General features: G+C 38.1%; 1 protein-coding gene across 16 annotated transcripts in view; it reads left to right on the top strand.

Annotated features, from left to right (window-relative positions):
* ADAM22 (ADAM metallopeptidase domain 22) overlaps positions 1–21242 on the top strand; it is a 258810-nt gene that overhangs the window by 157389 nt on the left and 80179 nt on the right. For all 16 annotated transcript variants that reach the window (XM_058425004.1, XM_032761139.2, XM_058425048.1 and 13 more), the window contains 3 exons: positions 5782–5864; positions 12677–12740; positions 14833–14902. In XM_058425004.1, the coding sequence (XP_058280987.1) occupies positions 5782–5864; positions 12677–12740; positions 14833–14902 (217 nt within the window). The remainder of the gene's footprint in view (positions 1–5781; positions 5865–12676; positions 12741–14832; positions 14903–21242) is intronic.

Below are 21242 nucleotides of genomic sequence, written 5' to 3'. Positions count from 1 at the left end.
ACCGCTGTTTTTAGGAGCATTTCTCTTGTACAAGGGTTCTCAAGCACTGAATTTGTATTCAGTCATTTGGAGGATTTTAAAAGACGCTGATGCCTGGACCCCAGAGATGGTGATTTAGATGTTTGGGAGTAAGTCATAGACGTTGGAATTTGAAAGCTCCCAGGTGATTCTGAAGTGCAACCAAGGTTGAGAACCTCCCCTCTAGGGTATTCCTGGAACAAGAAAAACACGGAGTACTTGTTACAATGCAGATTCTTAGGTCTTACCTCAGAGCTGCCTGCACAAACTCTCTGGGCAAGAGACAGTATCTGCATTATAAGTCGATGTCTTGAATTGTTATTCTTAACAAAGTTTGAGAATTACAGCCCAAGGAACATTATAGCATCCCTAAATATTGCCTGACTACACCTCCCTCACCTGTTTATATAGCACTTTACCGTGTACTTTACATCGTTATCTCATGGAATCTCCTGCATATCCTTATGAGACAGCTGGAGTAGATGTTATCTCTAATTTATTGGTGAGGAATTGGATATTCAGGGAGGTTTTCTCTCCAGTAGCACCTGTGGGTATATCAACATAAATCAGGCAAATGTGCTTCTCTGAAAGGAGACAATAGTCTATTGGAGAAGTAAGATAGAAACAGGCATTGAGGTAGGAAGAGATTGTAGTATGGTTGAAAAATACTATGAAAATTCAGAGAAGGAGGGGTTAGCAGGAAGTCATTTATGAGAAGGGAATTTGAGAAGGCTATTTGGAGGAGGTGGTCCTGGCCCATTTTAGAGCTGTCAAAGTCTAGTTTCCTTTGAGGATCTTGATAGAGGGCACATGACTATGGCCTTACACTATGCTCCAATTATTTCCCTTTATTAGGTTTTCCTCATTTTATGGCCCAGGCTGTGTAACTTCCTTTGTATTATCATCTCATCATATTTATAATAAATTCTATTTTTCCTTTGAGGTTTTGCTATCTGTTTAATAAAAATGTGGTGTGTCTTTGAATTTTATAAATAAATGATTATTTTGATGTTCCTAGAATAAAAAATTACAATAAATTTTTCTCCCATTAGGAAGATAAACCAATAATAGACATGTAAACTATCGTCTTCATTTTTATAGAAGTAGTTTTTTTTAGCTATAACTATCTAATTAGCTAAAAATAAACATTTGTACTTTTATGGCTATGTTATTAGATGAAGGAGTATGAAGAAAGTTTCAAGGACAATGGATTTATTTCTGGAACAAAAGAGACAATAAGGAATAAAGCTATGACTGGCAGTCTGATAAAGAGCCCAACTCTGTTAGGAAAAGCCCAAAAGGCTTTTCTCTTTTCCTGCAACATCTGTCTCAGATTATTGTATATAATACTTACTTCCATATAGCATACTTTTGACTTTTCTTCAAAAGTCATATGAAGACATAGAGAACCTTTATAATTGATAAGATTTGAGAAAGTTGGTTTGTTAGTGGTCTTTACTGAAGTAGATAATTTTTAAGTAAAATGCAGTTTATGATTTTCAAATGCAGTGCATATTCTAAAACATATAGGTGCAAAAAATACAATTATATCTGTCCCATTAGTTATTAAAATTTAAAATACACCTATTCTTTGACCTCCCAGGTCCATGTCTAGTACTCTATCCTGCATATATACTGATAGAAGTGCACAGGAATATATGAAAGGATGTTTGTTGCAATATTATGACAGCAAAAAAGGAGATTATCTAAATGTCCATTAGTACAGGACTGTTTAAATGAATTATAGTTCACCCCATAATGGAATAGTATGCCGTCATTGGAAAAAATATGGTATTGATGTAGAAGGATGCCAAGCTTACCTTAAGAAAAAAAAAGTCAAGTGGCTGAACAGTGTACATAGTATAAAACTATTCGTGAAGTGAAAATGATATATGGATATATGTGTATGTGTGTATGTATGCATCTACTTGAATGTACATAGACTATTCTTGACATGGTACACAAAATGTGTCAAAAATGCTTACCATTTAGAAGGCATCTACAGCTTGAATAGTATATGTGAAGGTAGTATTTTTATTCTTCACTATGTACCCTTTCAATTCTTAGAATTTTTACACCACATGTGTATTATTTTAAAATAACACATAAAATAATTATTTACAAAATAAAATACTAAATTTATATTTAATAATATAGTTTATATAAATTAAGAAAGCCCTTTAACAGCCTAACTCTTGGACTGAAAAACATTTCTAGGCATGTTAAAGGAAATAAAAGCTTCATTACTTCTTAGTTTAAATAATTATTGACTTATGATTAATGGTCCCTGAAAAATATTACAGCACAAAAATGAACTTTCACCATTATTTCTAATAATTACATATGCCACCAGTTGAGACCTCAAGATTTGAATTCTAGTAATGCAAACTGAGATTTTTTTTTTCCCCTGGTGTTTATGCCTCTGCTGAAGTGTCATGGAAACATTTAATAATGATTCAACCATATTGAGCTCTTTGCTTCATTTGCCACATTAGGCTTTTGTACAGATGAGTCCTGATCATCTGCTGTTTTTGGCTTGACTCCTATTTTTTCAAATAAGAGATTAGTGAAATATTGTTTTCCATTATTGAATCATCTGTATAACTCTCCCCAATATAATGGAGGAATGTTTTAAAAAATGAATTATTTGTCCTTTTTATGATTTAATATGACATGTTTCCAGAGTTAGGTTTTTGAAGAAAACTTTAGTAATTTATAAAATAGTATGCTTTGACACTGGCATATATCCTCATGACTATCAATTTCCATTGTTTTCTAGTCTGATACCATAATTCTCGAGATTTTTTTTTGTTTCTATTTCTCTTTATCTTTGTTTCTACTATCTTCATTTGTTACTGTTCACTATGAGGCTCAGACTTCTAAGAGGAGAAGGTCTGATTTGGTTAGTCACTGTCCAATGTAAGGAAACACTTATAGACAGAGTCCTGTCTTTATCAGGGCATCTGTTGACTGTTGACCTTTTATGCCGGGCCAACAGAAAGCTAGAACTTTGATCTGTGATCCAATCAGATGTATCCAGGAAATCAGGGGCATCTAAGTGATAACGTCCTCTCATACACTCAGAATCTAATCTATGGACTGTTCACCAGTCCAACAGGCCAGCATACACTATTGTAACTTTTGTTAAATTTACTCTTAGCCCTGATGACAAAGTAGAATACAACCCAACAGAATAAAAGAATAAACCCGCCTAGGGGAAAGGTTAGATTTGCCTTGCATAACTCACAGGTTTGAGGTTCAGCATTGGGGATAGGACACAGGCCTTGTATCCACATAAAGTTTTCATCCCTACTTGGCAACTCCCCAGGTAGACAACCATAATCTCAGAGATTGTGGTTCCTATGTAGAAGAGGGATAAGAATATTTCTTTTCAGGATTGATATGAAGATTTAGTGTGATTGTGTATGTAAATTGAGTAGACCAGTAACAGACACAGTAATTATAATAGCAGCCAACATTTGTTGAGTACTTCCTATGAGCCAAGCATTACTCTAAACTCTTTATGTCTGTTAGCTCATGTAATCCTCATAGCAGCCCTATGAGATAATTATCTCCAATTGACAGATGAGAAAACGGAGGCACAGGCAGTCTCTGTAATTTGCTTAAGATTACACAGCTGGTAAGGGAAGGAGCCAGTAGCTCACGTTGTTAATATCTACACTACGCTGGCGCTCCACGTGAAGTCAGTGCCCTATGTTCTAGTGTCTAGGACTTGTTTCAGCCCCCAAGACTCTGTGGCCTTCTGGGTTCCATTCCCTGTACAACCCAGATGTGAAGTACCACCCTATCTTCTCCATTAAATGCAACCACAACCCTCAGTTCATGATGGTCAGTGGCTCCCCTGGGAATCTGGGAAGTTTAAGGTCAGGGATTGCATTGTGTACCATTTTACCTGCTCTCCACTCCCTCCCCAAAGCTGAGAGTTACCAGCTTCTGTTGGATTATCTCACAAGGAGCAGTAATCTCAGGCTAGGCTGGTTTCCTTGGAATTTTGGTGAAGAAAATGTCTTCAGTCTGTTACATCTCCATGTCATCCTGTTTTCTCTCCTCCATTTGTGAAACACTGAACATTTGAAGTAGTGTCAGTCCTTAAGTCATACTGTGAAGTAGGTAACATTTGCCTCTTTAAACCACCTATCCTGTCAGTCCTTTCTGTTTCACTCTTTCATATCTCAGTGAGTCAATTTAATTAGAAGCTTTCAGCTACTGAAGAAATAGAAGATTAGTGACAGAATGGAAAGAGGTCATTTAGAGAAGAGCTTCTCGAACTTTAATGTGCATATGAATCATCTAGGGACTTGTTAAAATACAGATTCTCTACAGTAGGTCGGGGATGGGGCCTGAGATTCTGCATTTTTAACAAGCTCCTAGTGAGGTCAATGCTGCTTGTCTCTGAACTGCACTCTGAGTAGTAAGTATTTAAAGGTGACATCCTAAGATGGCAGAAGATTTACCTTCTTACCTTTCCAGGCACATTGAATCCAAATAAATGAATCTCTCTTAGTAGAGTTTTATTAATGCAATTGGATGCTAAGAAAAACTTCACAATTTAAAACCCTGCCCATAAACTGCTTACCAGTTAAAGCCATTGCTGGTTTGAGAAAAGAATGGTATGAACTTGTTTATCTGGTAATCAATATAAACACTGTAAAAACAAGCATTTCCTCCATCAATATAATTTAGTGACTCTCAAATGATTTATATTCATTTTTACGTAGCTTTATGTAAAAGAGTATTGCTTTGCTGCTGCTCATGATTGAGTTTCGTTTTTTTTTTTTTTTGAGACAGGGTCTCTATCGCCCAGGCTGGATGGAGTACAGTGGTGCCATCTCAGCTCACTGCGACCTCCACTTCCCTGGTTCAAGCAATTCTCCTGCCTCAGCCTCCTGAGTAACTGGGATTACAGGGATGCACTACCACATCCAGCTAATTTTTGTATTTTTAGAAGAGACAGGGTTTTACCATATTGGCTGGGCTGGTTTGGAACTCCTGACCTCAAGGGATCCACCCACCTCAGTCTCCCAAAGTGCTGGGATTACAGGCGTAAGCCACTGCACCTGGCCCATGGTTGAATTTCTTATAACTAAGAAAGCAGATGATTAAACTTTGGTGCAAGGGTCACATACGTATTTCCTTTCTTTTCTTTTTTTGTCATTTTTTCTTTTGAGACAGAATTTCACTCTTTTTGTCCAGGCTGGAGTGCAGTAGCACAGTCACAGCTCACTGCAGCCTCGAACTCCTGGGTTCAAATGATCCTCCTGCCTTAACCTCCCTAGAGGCTAGGACTACAGGTGCATGCCACCACATCCAGCCAATTTAATTTTTTTTTTTTTTTTTTTTGTAGAGATAGGGTCTTGCTATGTTGCTCAGGCTGGTCTTGAACTTCTGGCCTTAAGTGATGCTCCTGCCTCGCCTCTGAAAGCATTGAAATTGTAGACATGAGACACTGTGCCTGACTCCCCATGTGTATTTCAATATCTCTTTCTTTGTTCCTCTAATATCACCTACATAAAAGAAAGGTTAAGTCAACTTTTATTTCCCTGAATTTTGATTTGGAGTCAGCTCACTTGGAGTGTTTATGAATAATTCTGTTAGAAAAGATTTGATAATGCTAATCTGAATAATGACATATCATGCAGAGTTCTAGATGTGGAGGTGCATTGTGAGTAGAAACTCCTATGAAATGAAGCAGCTGATTCTCCTTGTGATGGAAAGACTTACATTCTTTATTTCTGTTTTCAGGGAGGAGAGCACTGTTACTACCAGGGCCATATCCGAGGAAACCCTGCCTCATTTGTTGCATTGTCAACATGCCACGGACTTCAGTAAGTGTTCAAAAAGTTACTTTTACTGTTTATTTTTTCAATAATTTATTTTCTTCATTATGAATGCACTATAGTAGATATCCCTATTTTGTGTCAAGAAGTAATTTTAAATCAGTGATGGATCTGATTTTTTTTCTCTTTTGTATTTTATAAAACAAGCAGATTTTTAAATTAGGGTTGCAAATGGTCGGGCGTGGTGGCTCACGCCTATAATCCCAGCACTTTGGGGGGTTGAGGCAAGCAGATCACCTGTGGTCAGGAGTTTGAGACCAGCCCAGCCAACATGGTGAAACCCTATCTCTACTAAAAATACAAAAATTAGCCGGGCATGGTGGCAGGTACCTGTAACCCCAGCTACTTGGAAAGCTGAGGCAGGAGAATCACTTGAACCTGCGAGTCGGAGGTTGCAGTGAGCCGAGACCATGCCACTGCACTCCAGCCTGTGGGATAGAGCGAGACTCTGATTCAAAAAAAATAAAAAAAAAAAGAAAGAAAGAAAAGTCCTACATTTTGCAAAAGAAAGAAAAAATATATATTGTCAAGAAAAAAGACAAACATACATTAAGAAGATGCTAGACTCCATCTCAAAAAAATTAAATTAAATAAAATTAGAGCTGCAGAAAACAGAGGCTTTTGAATTTCACAATGATACCTTAAAATGATTATTTGAAACATTTTTCTAGTTTCATCCAAATTCAGACAGGGGTGGTTTGGGTTAACTTCGGTGTCTGTTTCTGTGGATGTTTAGCCCCTTGATATTCTTCCCTACTCCTTCTTCATTTTAGTTTTTATATTTTCATCAAATAATAGAAGTTTCAGTAAATGGAAACTCTTGACTCCTTACACAAAGAGAAAAGGCTGCTAGTGACCTCAAGAGCTCATATGTCTTTGCCCCTTTTTTTCAGCCTGAATCCCACCTAATTCATAGCAAATCTGTGGGAGGGTCTGTCGTTTCTCAGAGATCTCCAAGGAACAAAGTTCGTCCTTCCTCAGGGCCTTGCTTCCTTTCTCATAACCTTCTCTATCAAATAATGTTTGCTGATGTTTAACATGGGAATACATCCACTTCCTCCATCCTGTTGATAATGATAATGCACAGGTGGTTGTTTCTTACTTGTTTGGTAACCCCTTATAAAGCTACCATGTCATTCCTCAGCATTCTGTTTTAACTAAATCGTTTCATTTCCTTCTTTTTGTTTTACTTTTTGGCACAGAACAATCCAGCACTTTAGTTTTGTTAAATTTTCGTTGAGACACTTTAAAATAATTCCTTTTTGTTACCAAGTTAGAGATGTGGCTTTTCATCTAACAAGCAGTTACTGGGTGTCTCTTGTGTGCCAGCCCTAGAAATATTAAGGCGATTGAAACACAAGTCCTGGGAGTTCACAGTCTCATGAGGAGGCCAAATCTAGCCCATTTCCTGACGTGGAACATGATAGGTATATTTGCTTTTTTTTTGAGAGAGAGAGAAAGAAAAAAAAAAACTGGGAAAAATGCAAGCTAAGCATTGTCACTGAAGAACAGGTGGCACCTAAGGGCTCCGGAAACATGCCACCTGAAGACGGTGGAGTGCAATAGGTTGGAATAGCCTATCTAAGGGAGAGGGTTACACTCACAGATCTTAAATCTAGGAAAGAGAGCTAATGGACACGGCCAGAAAATCTAGCTAGTCTGCCTGAGTGACACCTCTGGTCAGGATCTGGGAATAAGCATATTAGGCAGAAAGGAAAGAAGAATATAAGGGTAAGTTAAATAACCAGAGACAGGAGGCCATGTGCCTGAGAGCATGGAAGACTTCCATTTCCTTGTTTGTGCTAAAAGACTACTGTGAATAAATGTGTACATTTATTTACTTTAAATACATTATTTGAAGAAAGAGGTTTTTACAAACATGGAATCCATGCTTAATATCGGACAGTCTCTGTTTTCTTATTAGGAAAAAGAAACATTGAAGTCCTTTTCAGCAGTAAAATTGTTACATCTGAGCTCAAGACAAGCACATCTGTACCTAGGAATAGCACAGTGAGACCTGTCCACATTTGTGACAGCAAGTGTATATTGGAGGGTAAAAAATGAAGTGTTTTTTTTTTCCCCTTTTCTCTCTCTTAAAATCTCAATCCAACTTCATAGTGTCAGCATCTTTCTCAGTACTTGTTCCAGTCTGCCTTCTGGTTTTCCCAATGGGCTCAATATTGTGAGAATCAGAGAGAAGATATTTGTGCCTTCTAAGGGCTATAAATGGACCTGAGAACCTAAGAATGATACCTGTTACTAATCCTACTATAGACATGTAAAGAAGGATTGAAAAATAACTTTTAGGCTGGGCACGGTGGCTCACCCCTGTAATCCCAGGCATGAGCTATCATGCCCACTTTTCTTTTTTCTTTTCTTTTTTCTTTTCTTTTCTCTTCTATTTTCTCTTCTCTTTTCTTTTGTTCTTTCATTCGTTCATTCATTCATTCTTTCGTTCATTCTTTTCTGTCAGAGTCTCACTCTGTCCCACAGGCTGGAGTGCAGTGGTATGATCTCAGCTCACTGCAGCCTCCGCCTCCTAGGATCAAGTGATTCTCCTGCCTCACCCTCCCAAGTAGCTGGGATTATAGGCACCTGCCTCAGCCTCCCAAGTAGCTGGGATTATAGGCACCTGCCACAATGGCTGGCTAATTTTGTATTTCACTTTGGGAGGCTGAGGCGGGTGGATCACCTGAGGTCAGGAGTTTAAGACCAGCCTGGCCAACCTGATGAAACCCTGTCTCTACTAAAAATACAAAAATTAGCTGGGCGTGGTGGCAGGTGCCTGTAATCCCAGCTACTTGGGAGGCTGAGGCAGGAGAATCACTTAAGCCCATGAGGCAGAGGTTGCAGTGAGCTGAGATCACGCCATTGCACTCCAGCCTGGGTGACAGAGCAAGACTCCATGTCAAAAAACAAACCAAAAAAAACAAGGAAAATAACTTTTAGGAGATTGCATAATAACTGGATCAGGAATAGAACTCAGAATCCTGCCTTAGTTATGTATTTTTATTTTTATTTTATTTTATTTTTGAGATGGAGTCTCTTTCTGTCGCCAGGTTGGAGTGTAGTGGCACGATCTCAGCTCACTGCAACCTCCACCTCTCAGGTTCAAGCCATTCTTGCGCCTCAGCCTGCTGAGTAGCTGGGATTACAGGTGCCTGCCAGCATGCCCATCTAATTTTTGTATTTTCAGTAGAGACGGGGTTTTGCCATGTTGGCCAGGTTGGTCTCGATTTCCTGACCTTGTGCTCCGCCCACCTCAGCCTCCCAAAGTGCTGGGATTACAGGGTTATTTTAATTAAGTAAATTTTACTTCTCCTTTTAAGAACGTTTTTATTTAAAACTAAATAAAAATAAACAGAAAACCTATCGTACATCTTGGAACATTGTCAGAATTGTGTAGGACCATTTTAGGCTTTCTCAGACTTTTATGAGCACATAGGATAAATATACCCTTGTATCATCTTGTTATTTAGTAATTATTACTTCTCATCTTGACTTTACCTTCTGAACAAAAATTTCTGGAAGAAATATTTTGGGGGGATGTTATGAAATATTGAATAATGTATGTTGTCCCAATTACAGTGGTTTAGATATGAGATATATTATGTCATCCATGACTCATCCTTTATAAATTACCAAGTGCGTATTTTTTTTTATTTTTTATTTATTAAATTCAGTTGAATAACATAAATAAGGGAAAATCAGATTCGTATATCTTTCCCATAAAGAACCTGCAAGGTCACGTTTGTTCGGAGTCAAAGGACTAATAGGCAATGTTTTGGTCTTGGTGTGTTTGGTGTTAATGCAAAAATCTTGTTACTATGGGAACCTTAAAGAATGGAGTTAAGTGTGAGTTTATTGCCCTCTTGTGGAAATTTGTAAGAATGGCTTTTTCCTTTCAAAATCTTATTTTGATACAACCTTTTGAAATTTTAGCTCAATTGGTCTTAGCTGTAGGTTTTTATCAAGTATACTGTTATGGACTCAATATAAAAATTAGGATTTATATAAGTAAAACAAAAACATTTCAGTTCTCAAAGCATATAAAACACATGTATTTTTTCATTGTTAAGGAATTAATAACGGCATATTATCATATAGCAATCTAGAGTCTTCTGAGATACAGATAGTGTCAGAATCTGTTGTCTTCATATTGCCTACATGATGTTTAAGTCCAATAAAAAGAAATGACTTTCCCATTGGACATTAACCTAATATAAGGATAAATAACACTCAGTACTATGTTAACAAAATAATCTGCTTGCTACTTTGTTGGTGTTGCCACGTGAATTTTGGCAAACTGTGATGGTTTCATATGACTTTCTGGATGGATATGGCTAGTTCTCAGCAAGGGTAGAGAGATACTCCCTGCCATATTTGATCTACGTTTTTGAAAGGCTCCCCCTCTGACTCCTTCGGCACATATTGTCAGTAATGTCTTACAAACTGCATCTGTTTATCTTTAAATTCCAAATAGAATGTCATCCAAATTCAGAAAGTACATGTGGCTGAAAACAGTGCAGCTGTGAGAATAATCATTCTGTGAGTATATAGAAGTTGAGGACATGTGGAAGATGTTATAACAGGAATGAAAGAATTTGGATAGAGGCAGAACTTGGAGGCCATTATAATTATAGCTCATGGAATTTTACCAATTTCACTAAGTCTTCAATGAAAGACAAATACTAGTTTATGTTTAGGACCTTGGCTGTCATATAGTCATTTCTACCAAAAACTAAAAAATTACTACAGCTCATAGCTTTGCTACCCTCAGATGCCTGAATGATAAGACAAGTTTCTTTAACATCATAAAGGGCCTGATCTCAGTAAAAGGATCCTGTTCTTCTAAAAGCAGCAGCTATCAGAATCTGTCTGAGTGGGAGCTGAGGCCATTTGTATATTTAAGTGCTCTCCAGAGGATTTCTCAGATGGCTGGTAGCTACCCCCAGCCTACGAGGTCCAAAATGGAATTTTTTATTTTTAAAGAAATATAGGGTCTTGCTCTGTCACCCAGGCTGGACTACAGTGGCACAATCATCAATCACTGCAGCCTTGAACTCTTGGGCTCAGGTGATCCTCCCACTTCAGCCTCCCAAGTAGCTGGGACTACAGGTATGTGCATCACCAGGCCCAGCTAACTTTTTAAAAATTTTTTGCAGAGAGAGAGTCTTGCCACTCACTACGTTGCCCAGGCTGGTCTCAAACTCCTGGCCTCATGTGATTCCCCCCGCCTTGGCTTTCCAAAATGTTGGGATTCCAGATGTGAGCCCCATGCCCAGCTCAAAACTGAACTCTTAAAGGATTTGCATCCTTCCCTCTGCTCCCTGCTTCCCTAGGCCCATCCTGAAAAGCTCTTTCTGCATCCCCCTTCCCCCGCGCCCTCTTTTTTTTTTTTTTTTTTGAGACAGGGTCTCACTCCATTACATCTTTTTTTTAATCTTGTTAAATGACACGTCCATTTTCCCAGTTGCTCAGGTCAAAACTTGGAGTCTTCACTAACTCTTCTCTGTTTTACATACTTTGTTTCAAATCCATCAATAAATCCTACTGGTTGTACTTTCAAAATATATCCGGAATTTGACCAGTTCTCACCACCTCCACTATTACTGCTCTGATCTAAGCCAGCATCTTCTTTCACCTGGATTATTGCAGTAACTTCCCTGCTTCTATCCTTGCTGTGCTAAAAATTATTGTAACATAGTATCTGTCAGGATCATTATAAAACTTAAGGAAGATTGTATTTCCCCTCTGCTTAGAACTTTGCAGTGGCTCTTCATCTCTCTTAGAGTAAAAGCCAAGGCCCTAGGAAGTGCCCACCTAGTATGGCCCCCACGGCCCTCTGGCACCATTTATTGCCCTTCACCTGATTATTTTCTTCCCTAGAATTTATCACTGTCATATATATATGTATATAAAATAAATATATATATTATAAATAAATATATATATATATTTATTGTATGTCCTCCCTAGAATACTTATCAGCACCACAAGAACAGAGAATTGGTCTGTTTTGTTTGCTATTGTATCCCCAGCACCTAGAACAGTGCATTGTAGGTGCTCTGTAAACACGTTGATTGAATGAAGGAATGCATGAATGGAGGTAGGTAGCAGGTTGCAAATGGGCAGTTCGTGGTCCCATCTGTCTGACCTCTATTCCTATTTCTGCTCTTACTGGTTAAATAATTTGGCAAGTTACTTTATCTCTTTGGGTTTCAGTTTCCTTACCTATAAAATAAGGATAGTCGTTGTACTTCTCTTGTAGATTTGTGGAAAAGATTAAATGAGTGTAAAGTATTTAGCTTGTGGCAAGTTGTTCAAATGTGTTAGCTGTTCTTCCATGTTTATGGTAGGACGGGCATTCTCAGTATAGTCCCTGAAAACCTGCATCAGGATCACCTGGAGCTTATTTAAAATGCAATTTCCTGGGTTCCAGTCCAGAGATCTGAGAAGAGTCCTGAAAGACCTGCCTTTTTACTAGCTCTCCAGATGACTTTTTGCGTATGAAAATCTTGGAATTCTATGTTAGAGGAAGGAGTGATGGGCGACAGCTAGAGCATGGCAATCCTGAGCATGGGGTCAGGTGAGGATGAGGTGACTCTACCTATAAGGAATCAGAAGGAGGGGCCTTCTTTCTCAGTGGTGTGTGTGGTGTGTCTGGAGGTGATGGATGGGACTGGGAAATGGGCATTGAGAAGCAAATGGGCCCTCTGGCTGCTGCTGATTTTAAAATGATCTTGTTCTGGGATGAGAGTCGATGGCCATGCCTAATTTTTTTTTTTTGTCGTTGGCAGTGGGATGTTCTATGACGGGAACCACACATATCTCATTGAGCCAGAAGAAAATGACACTACTCAAGTAAGTGCTCCTTCTGTTTGTTGTGGCAAATGGAAATGTTTATGCTGAGAGCTTTTTTCCTCTCCTTTTTTCTCTCTACTTTATTTCATTTTTATATTTTTTAGGGTTAAGATAGTAAACATATGTACAGATGCTCCTCGACTTATGATGGGTCTATGTCCTGATAAACCTATCCTAAGTTAAAATATTATAAGTAAAAAATGTATTTAATACCCTGATAAATGCATCATAAAGTCAAAAACATGTATGTTGGGGACTGTCTGTGTATTTTAAACTAAATATTGAGTAAGTCAAAACCACAAGTGTTTTTTAAAAAATTTCTTGCCGGGTGTGGTGGCTCATGCCTGTAATCCCAGCACTGTTGGAGGCTGAGGCGGGCATGAGGTCAGGAGTTTGAGACCAGCCTGGCCAACTTGGTGAAACCCCCTCTACTAAAATACAAAAATTAGCCAGGTGTGGTGGCATGCGCCTATAACCCCAGCTACTTGGGAGGCTAAGGCAGAAGTATTGCTTGAACCTCCTGCCACTGCACTCCAGCCTGGGCGACAGAATGAGACTCCATCTCCAAAACAAACAAAAAATTTCTTTTGTTTCTTTCTCTTTTATATTGGAAATATAATACTTTCCCTCTGAAGTGTTCTGAAATCTCTACTTCCATCTCAACCCTAATGTGTTATGATCTGTCTTAGTTTGACTTGGCTACCGTAACAAAATGCTATAGGCTGGGTTGCTTAAACAACAGAAACTTTATCTCAGTTCTGGGCACTGAAAGTCCAAGGTGCCAGCAGGGTTGACATCTGGTGAGGACTCTTTGCTTGAGTTGCAGACGGCTACCTTCTCACTGTGTTCTCACATGGCAGAGAGAGAGAGAGAGAGAGAGAGAGAGAACTCTGGTTGTCTCCTCTTGTTATAAGGGTACCAGCTATACTGAGTGAGGATCTCACCTTATGACCTCATGTAACATTTATCACTTCCTCACAGGCCTTATCTCCAGACAAAGTTACCCTGGGTGCCAGGGCCTCAGTATGAGAAGTCTGGGGACACACACACATTCAGTCCATAACAAATCAAATCCACAGATCTGTGATTTTTCACCCCTCCTCTCTTTTCTAGATTCCAGATTTTTCTCTGTTGTCTATTGCTTTTAAGGCTCTATGCTGATGAAGTTTAGAGAAACCTGAGTCATCTTAATCCTCTCTCTCATTTTAGCTGAAACATTCATTTCCCACAAATTAGAAGAATTTGAATTAATATTATAGACTACACAGAAACATAATACACTTTCATTCTAGCTCTGTACATACAAATGTTCTTCCTCGTATTACACAACATTACTTAAGCAGAGAGGCAAATTCTTTCAAGAAACATACATGGCTTTGTCACCCATAAACCATCTTGTTTGCAAAATTCTCTGTATTGTGTATTATTTTATGGGTACCTACTGCTGCCTGTCTTGTCACTTTGCTTGACAGTATGATTTTTTTAAGATAATATGAAACCGGACTATGACATTCTAATTTTTTTTTTAGTAATTGGATGAAGCCAGATGAAATTATATTTGAGTGTTTATTAACTTTTTAGAAGAAAAATGTGACTTTTTATCTCTTGCTTTTTCATATAGCTTGTATGACACTTGAATTTCAGAACAGGGTCCACTTTGGACATTTACTTTTACCAGGCATCCTGCTCCCCTATACTATGAAGATTGTTAGCTCTGTAGCCTGCCTACCAAAGCTCTCTGACCTTTAAAAGGGTGCAGGGATCCGTGAAAGGAATCAGTAATAAAAAAACATTAAGTCATTTTGCCAAATGTCTTATTTGTCCTTGGGGGAATAGATTCATTCATTTGTTTTCCATTACTGTAGGCTTTGGCTTCTCTGTGAAGGCATTTTTCTTCTCATTGGATATTGCTCTGGTGCTGAGAGAATACAGGAGTGAATGGGAGGGGCTGGGCAATGGTTCATCACCTCTCTAAACCCAAGGGAATGCATAGGCAAGCTGTGGTTCTTTTAAGGGTCTCCAGCTATGTGTGCCTAAGGCTGGAGATAATCCTGTTGTGCATGCTTAATCACTGTTGCTTGTGTCATTTCAGGAGGATTTCCATTTTCATTCAGTTTACAAATCCAGACTGTTTGAATTTTCCTTGGATGATCTTCCATCTGGTATGATGTTCATATAGTGACTTTTTATTTAAAAGACAACTTCAGTAATTTATTTAATGCCTTAGAACTAATCTATATTTGGAATATCATTAGCCCACATCTGCTTTTGACATTCTTAGAGGGAGAGCCAAGTCATGTCAAGAGGGAGAATAAAATGCAAACTGGCCTCACAGATGATGAGTTTGGAAAGATGTGGAGGAAAACTTTAAAAAATTTTTAAATTCAAAATAAGGAACTAAAGGAGAAACAAGATTAGAGCAAGAATTGGTCTGTGAGACAAAGTACATACAAATTCACTCTTTGTGAAATACTGGTCTTGTAAACATAGGGATGAACTCTTAATCATTTCCCTATTTATTGTTTTCCTTGTCTCTTTTTTGCTCTAGCATTTTAAGAAAGAACTATTATAGGTTAACTTTTATTACCATTATGTGCTATTTGTGAAATTAGTCTTTTCTTCTCATCTATACCTAAATGGACCTAGGTTAATTTTAAGAGTGTTTGTCTCCCAAGATTATTTATGATTTACTATAATAAGTTAGAAGAAAACAAGAAATAGACAAATGTCAAAAATACAAATTTTGTGAAATATTTTCAAAAGTAAGCTTATTTATTTTAGGTTGAATAAATGGACCTAGCAATCTATGTTGCTTCGAGAGTTGCTTCCAAGTCTTCACATGACAAGAAGGGCAGTGCATGCATACTTTGCCCTCTTTAGTGGAGCAGTGATTATGCAGGGTGTGTTTGTCTTTGGCTGTGCTGCACTCGTTTATTTTCTTCTGAAGACAGACAGCACTCTGAATCTCTTTATTCAGAAGATATCTGGATATCTGGTATGGAGATGCTTCCTCCCCTATTTAGTGAGCCTTATTTTAATTTTTTTTTTTTTTTTTTTTTTGAGACAAAGTCTTGCTCTATCGCCCAGGCTGGAATGCAGTGACGCAACCTCAGCTCACTGCAACCTCCGCCTCCTGGGTTCAGGCAATTCTGCCTCAGCCTCCCGAGTAGCTGGGACTACAGGCACACACCACTATGCCTGGCTAATTTTTGTATTTTTAGTAGAGACAGGGGTTTCACCATATTGGGTAGGCTGGTCTCGAACTCCTGACCTCGCGATCCACCCGCCTCGCCCTCCCAAAGTGCTGGGTTTATGGGCGTGAGCCACCGTGCCCGGCCTGATTATTTTAATTTTTAATCTCATTTTAATCTTTGCAGCAGCCCTGTAAGATTAATGTTATTCCCGGTTTGTAGATGAAGAAACAGAGCTCAGTTAGTTTGTCTTTTCCAGGGTCCCACAGCTAGCAAGGGGTAAAGCTGAGTTTTGAATTATGACACTGTGAAAAGGTACTATGGTAGAGAAGCACAGAGGGAAATGGAAAAATTGCCAGCCTGAGAGTAATCCTAAACTAATGCTTAGATAACCACTTAGAAGTTTACATTGTCTCTTCATCAGAAAATGAAATAAATGTTTCCTAATGTTCCTTTCTCTCTAAATAAGTTCGTAATTCCTTGTCCTCCTGTAATTTTCCTAAAGAGAAATGAACATTCTCTGCCCTTCTCTCCTGCTGCCAGAGGGATAGAAGATTTAATAGAATTTACTATTTTGAAAAATCTTCAAATGGGAATATAGATGTTCTTACCTCTCACAGACTTTTTAGACTGTTATTTCAGTGATCTTGCAAAACTTTTTACAATCCCTATTCTGATAAGAAAATAAGTCATGACTAGCTGTGTGGGAATAAAGCTATAATTTAATGGGTATTACTGGGAGCAGTCAACATTAATTAATCTTTAAAGTAATAAATAAAGATTTTCCCCTAAAGACTTGATTGTAGGCTTGCTAGGTTATAACCTTATATATATATATATATATTTTTTTTTTTTTTTTTTGAGAAAATTGTTCAGGGTTTCTTTCGAGCAGAAACTTAGATGGTGACTTGGCAGTTTTGCTGTTATTAAAATGATTTTTAGACACATTCTTTAAAAACTCAGGTCTGTTTCAATTAGTTTCTAGTTTTCTTTTCTCATCAGAAGTTGGCACTGTCAATTTTGAGAGAGTTTGTCTCCCAACATTACTTATGATTTACTGTGATAAATTAGAAGAAAACAAGAAATAGACAAATAAATGTCAAAACTGCAATTTCTGTGAAATAGTTTCAAAAGTAAGTTTATTTTAGATTGCATAAAATTTAACTAGGTTGTAGGTTATCAACATTATCATCTTGTTATGTTTTATGTATTTCCCAGAGATAGACATAGGATCAGCTGTTCCCCAAACTTGTTGGACTGTGGAACATTTGCTTTACATGGCATGTACCTGTCTCAGGACTAGTGTTTCTGAGAAAATATTCTGGGAAAATCTTATTTCCTATGGACACTTATGTACCCAGTTAAAAAAATATGCAATGAAATATAAAAGTCTTGTGTACCATTCAATGAATTTTTACATACCTACACTCTTGTTGAGAGATAGAGCATTTCCGTTACCCCAATAACTTCCTTTGTACCCTTTGTAGTCAGTGCCTCCCATCTCTGCTGTTTCTTTTGTCTGTTGTAGAACTTTATATAGATGGAATCATGTACTATGTGCAGCTTCTTTTGTTTGGCACATGCCTGTGAGGTTTATGTTGTCAAGAGTAGCAATAGTTCATTCTTTTAAATTATTGAATATGTTGTGTCCTATGAATATACCACTTTTTTCGGGGGTGGGCGATGGGGTCTTGCTGTGTTGGCCAGGCTGGATGCAATAGTGCGATCTCGGCTCACCGCAGCCTCTGCCCCCGGGTTCAAGCAGTTCTCCTGCCTCAGGCTCCCAAGTAGCTGGGACTACAGGCATGCACTATCATGCCTGGCTAATTTTTGTATTTTTAGTAGAGACAGGGTTTCACCATGTTGGTCAGGCTGGTCACAAATTCCTGACCTCAAGTGATCCCCCTGCCTTGGCCTCCCAGAGTGCTGGGATTACTGGCATGAGCCACCGCGCCCGGCCTATACCACAATTTTTAACCTATTAAGTTGATGGACATTTGGGTTGTTTCCGGTTTTTGACTATTATGAGAAAAGCAACTATGCATGTTATTGTACAAGTCTTTTCTGTGGGCACATATTTTCATTTCTTCCAGTAAATACCTAGGAATAAAATTGCTGGGCCATAGGGTAGGTACATGTTTAACTGTGTTGACAGTGTCCTCAAACTTTAGCATGCAGCAGAATCATCTGGAGGATTCGTAACCACAGATTGCTGGCCCCATCTTGAGAGTTTTAATTCAGTATATCTTGGGTGGGTTTGGAGAATTTGTATTTCCAATGCTTCCCAGGTGATGCTAATGCTGCTGGTGCTGGACTCACACTTAGAGAACCACTGTTTTTTTTTTTAATATATATATATATATATTTTTATTATACTTTAAGTTCTAGGGTACATTTTTTTTTTTTTTTTTTTTTTTCGTATACATGTGCCATGTTGGTGTGCTGCACTCATTAACTCGTCATTTACATTAGGTATATCTCCTAATGCTATCCCTCCCCCCTCCCCCCACCCCACAACAGGCCCTGGTGTGTGATGTTCCCCTTCCTGTGTCCAAGTGAGAACCACTGTTTTATAAGAAATTGCTGAACCCTTTTTCCAAAGTGGGTACACTCTTTTATACTTGTGTCAGCACTCTATGAGAGTTTTAATTGTTCCACATCTTGACCAACATTTGCTCTGTCATTCTTTAATTTTAGCTATTCTAGTGTATGTAGTGGTATCTCACTTTGGTTTAAATTTGCATTTTTCTTGTGATTAGTGATATGTAGTATATACTTATTCACCACTAATCAGAATTTCTGTCTTTTTGTTGTTAAGTTGTAGGAGTACTTACATATTCTAGATAGAAGGCCTTTGCCAAATATGCCTTATGAATATATTTTTCCCAGTCTTTGGCTTGCTCATTTACTTACTTAATGGCATCTTGTGATGAACAGATGTTTTAAATTTCATGAAGTTTAACATTAGTTTTTATCATTATTGCTTTCTCTATGCTAAGTAATTTTTGCTAACTCCCAAGTTTTGAAGATATTCTCTAGTGTTTTCTTCTAAAAAGTCTATAGTTTTATTTTTTATGTTTAGAGCTAGGATCCTCTTCAAATTACTTTTTGTGCATGGTGAAAAGTGGGGGTTAAGTTTTATTTTATTATTTTGTATGTGGATACACAATTATTCTAATACCATTTGTTGAAAAGAGTTTCCTTTCATCAATGAATTGTTTTGATGTCTTTGTCAAAAAGTATTAAAAGTATTAATATGAGTCTATTTCTTGACTCTTATTTTATTTGGCTACCCTTATCACACTTTGTTTTGCTTACTGTGGCTTTGTATAAGTTTTGAAATCAAATAACGTAAATCCTCCAATTCTGTTTTTTCTAAAAATTTTTGGCTATTCTGGGCCCTTTACATTTCCCTACAAATTTTAGAACCTACTTGTCAATTTCTATAATTCTGGGATTTTTATTAGAATTGTATTAAAAGTATGGATTAATGGGAGAAAACAGCATTATTATTAGTAGTGAGACTAAAATTTCTTTCAGTGTTTGGTCATTTTTAGTGTAGATGTTGTATTATCTATTGCTGTATAACAAATTACTCTAAAACTTAGTGGCTTTAATAAACAAACATTTATTATCTCATAATTTCTGAGAATCAGGAACCTGGGTGTGGTTTAGCTGGGTGCCTGTGGCCCACGGTGTCATGAGTTTGTAGCATAACTGTCAGCTGGGACTACAGTTTCATTTGAAGGCTCAACTGCGAAGGATTAGCTTCTGAGCTCACTCATATGATTGTTGTCAGGCCTCAGTACCTCACCACATGGGCCCCTCCACGGGGCTTCCTCCCACCAACCTGGTAGCTAACTTGTTCCAGGAGATAGTGAGAGACCAAGAGAAGAGAGAGAATGAGACAGGATGCCTAAGATGGAAGCCACAGTCTTTTTGTTAACCTGATCTCAAAAGTAACATCTGATCACTTTTGCTGTATAGTATTTATTAGAAATGAGTCACAGAGTCCAGCCTTCTCTCAAGGGAATGAGATTATACAGTGGCATTGTATTAGTTATCTATTGCTGAGGAATTCGTTTTTATTATGTACAGAAAAATTAGAAAGTAGCTGAGTAATAAATTACCACAAAATGCACCTCTTAAGACAATACACACTTATTATCTCACAGTTTCTGTGGATCAGGAGTCCAAGGATATCTTAGATGGGTTTTCTGCTTCAGAGTCCCCCACAGGCTGCAGTCAAGGTGTTTTCTAGGACTGCATCTCATCTCAAGGCTCAACTGTGGAAGGATATGCAGCGGTCGATGGCAGAATTCAGTTCTTCTTAGCCTCTTAGACCAAGGGCCTTGGTTTCTTGCTGGCTTTTAGCTGATGGTTGCTCTGTTTCTCACATAGGCCTCTCCATAGGGAAGCTCACAACACTGGTGCTCTTGTAATGAAAGCCAGTAAGGAAGAGAGTCTCTAGCAAGATGAATTACAATCTTATATGATGTTATTTTGAGAAATGACAGTTCTTCACCTTTGCCGTATTCCATTGGTTGGAAGCAAGTTACAGGTTTTACTCACACTCAGAGAGAGGGCATTACAAAAGGGCGTGAGTACCAGGAGTTGGAGACTATTAGAGGTCATCTTAACGTCTGTCAAGTTCTTCTTTGGCCCCCAGTCATTCCTGTCCCTTTTACCTGCAAAATACATTCTCTTCCTCCTTAGGTCTCTAAGCATTTCATCCCGTTATAGCATCTGCTAAAGTCTGGAATCTCATTATCTAAATCAGGTCCAGGAGTGGATGAGGGTCTTTGGGTGTAATTTCTCTTAGTCCTTCTGTGTGTAAAACTAAAGAGACAAGTTATCTGCCCTTTGTAGTCCCAGGATACAGTAATGGGCCAGCTATAGACATTCCCTTACAAAAGAGGGAAAATTCGAGAAACAAGAAAGACACTAACATTGCAGTTCTGAAATTCTGCTGGGCAAATGTTGACCCTTTCTTGATTGGGTTTCAAGGCCTGGAAATAATTCTCCATGACTCTTGGCTCTGTGTTCTCAGCTCTTGATTCTGCTCACCATTCCTTTTCCATGAAAGGCAGCACATATTTGCAGCTGAGTAGTTTTATCAGTCTGCTATTCTAGTTTGCTAAGAGTTTTTATCAAGAATAGGTGTTGAATTTTGTCAAATGCTTTTCTATGTCTATTGAGATGATCATATAATTTTCTCCTTTAATCTGTTAATGTGATGAATTGTATAAATTGATGTTTTGAATATGAAACTAATTTGCATTCTTAAATGGGCCCCAATTGGTTATGGTAG

This window comes from Hylobates moloch, unplaced genomic scaffold (genome assembly GCF_009828535.3).
Source record: "Hylobates moloch isolate HMO894 unplaced genomic scaffold, HMol_V3 SCAFFOLD_1, whole genome shotgun sequence".
Classification (NCBI taxonomy): Eukaryota; Metazoa; Chordata; class Mammalia; order Primates; family Hylobatidae; genus Hylobates; species Hylobates moloch.
Note: the sequence above shows the minus strand (reverse complement) of the source record. Positions and strands in the feature narration are given on the sequence as shown.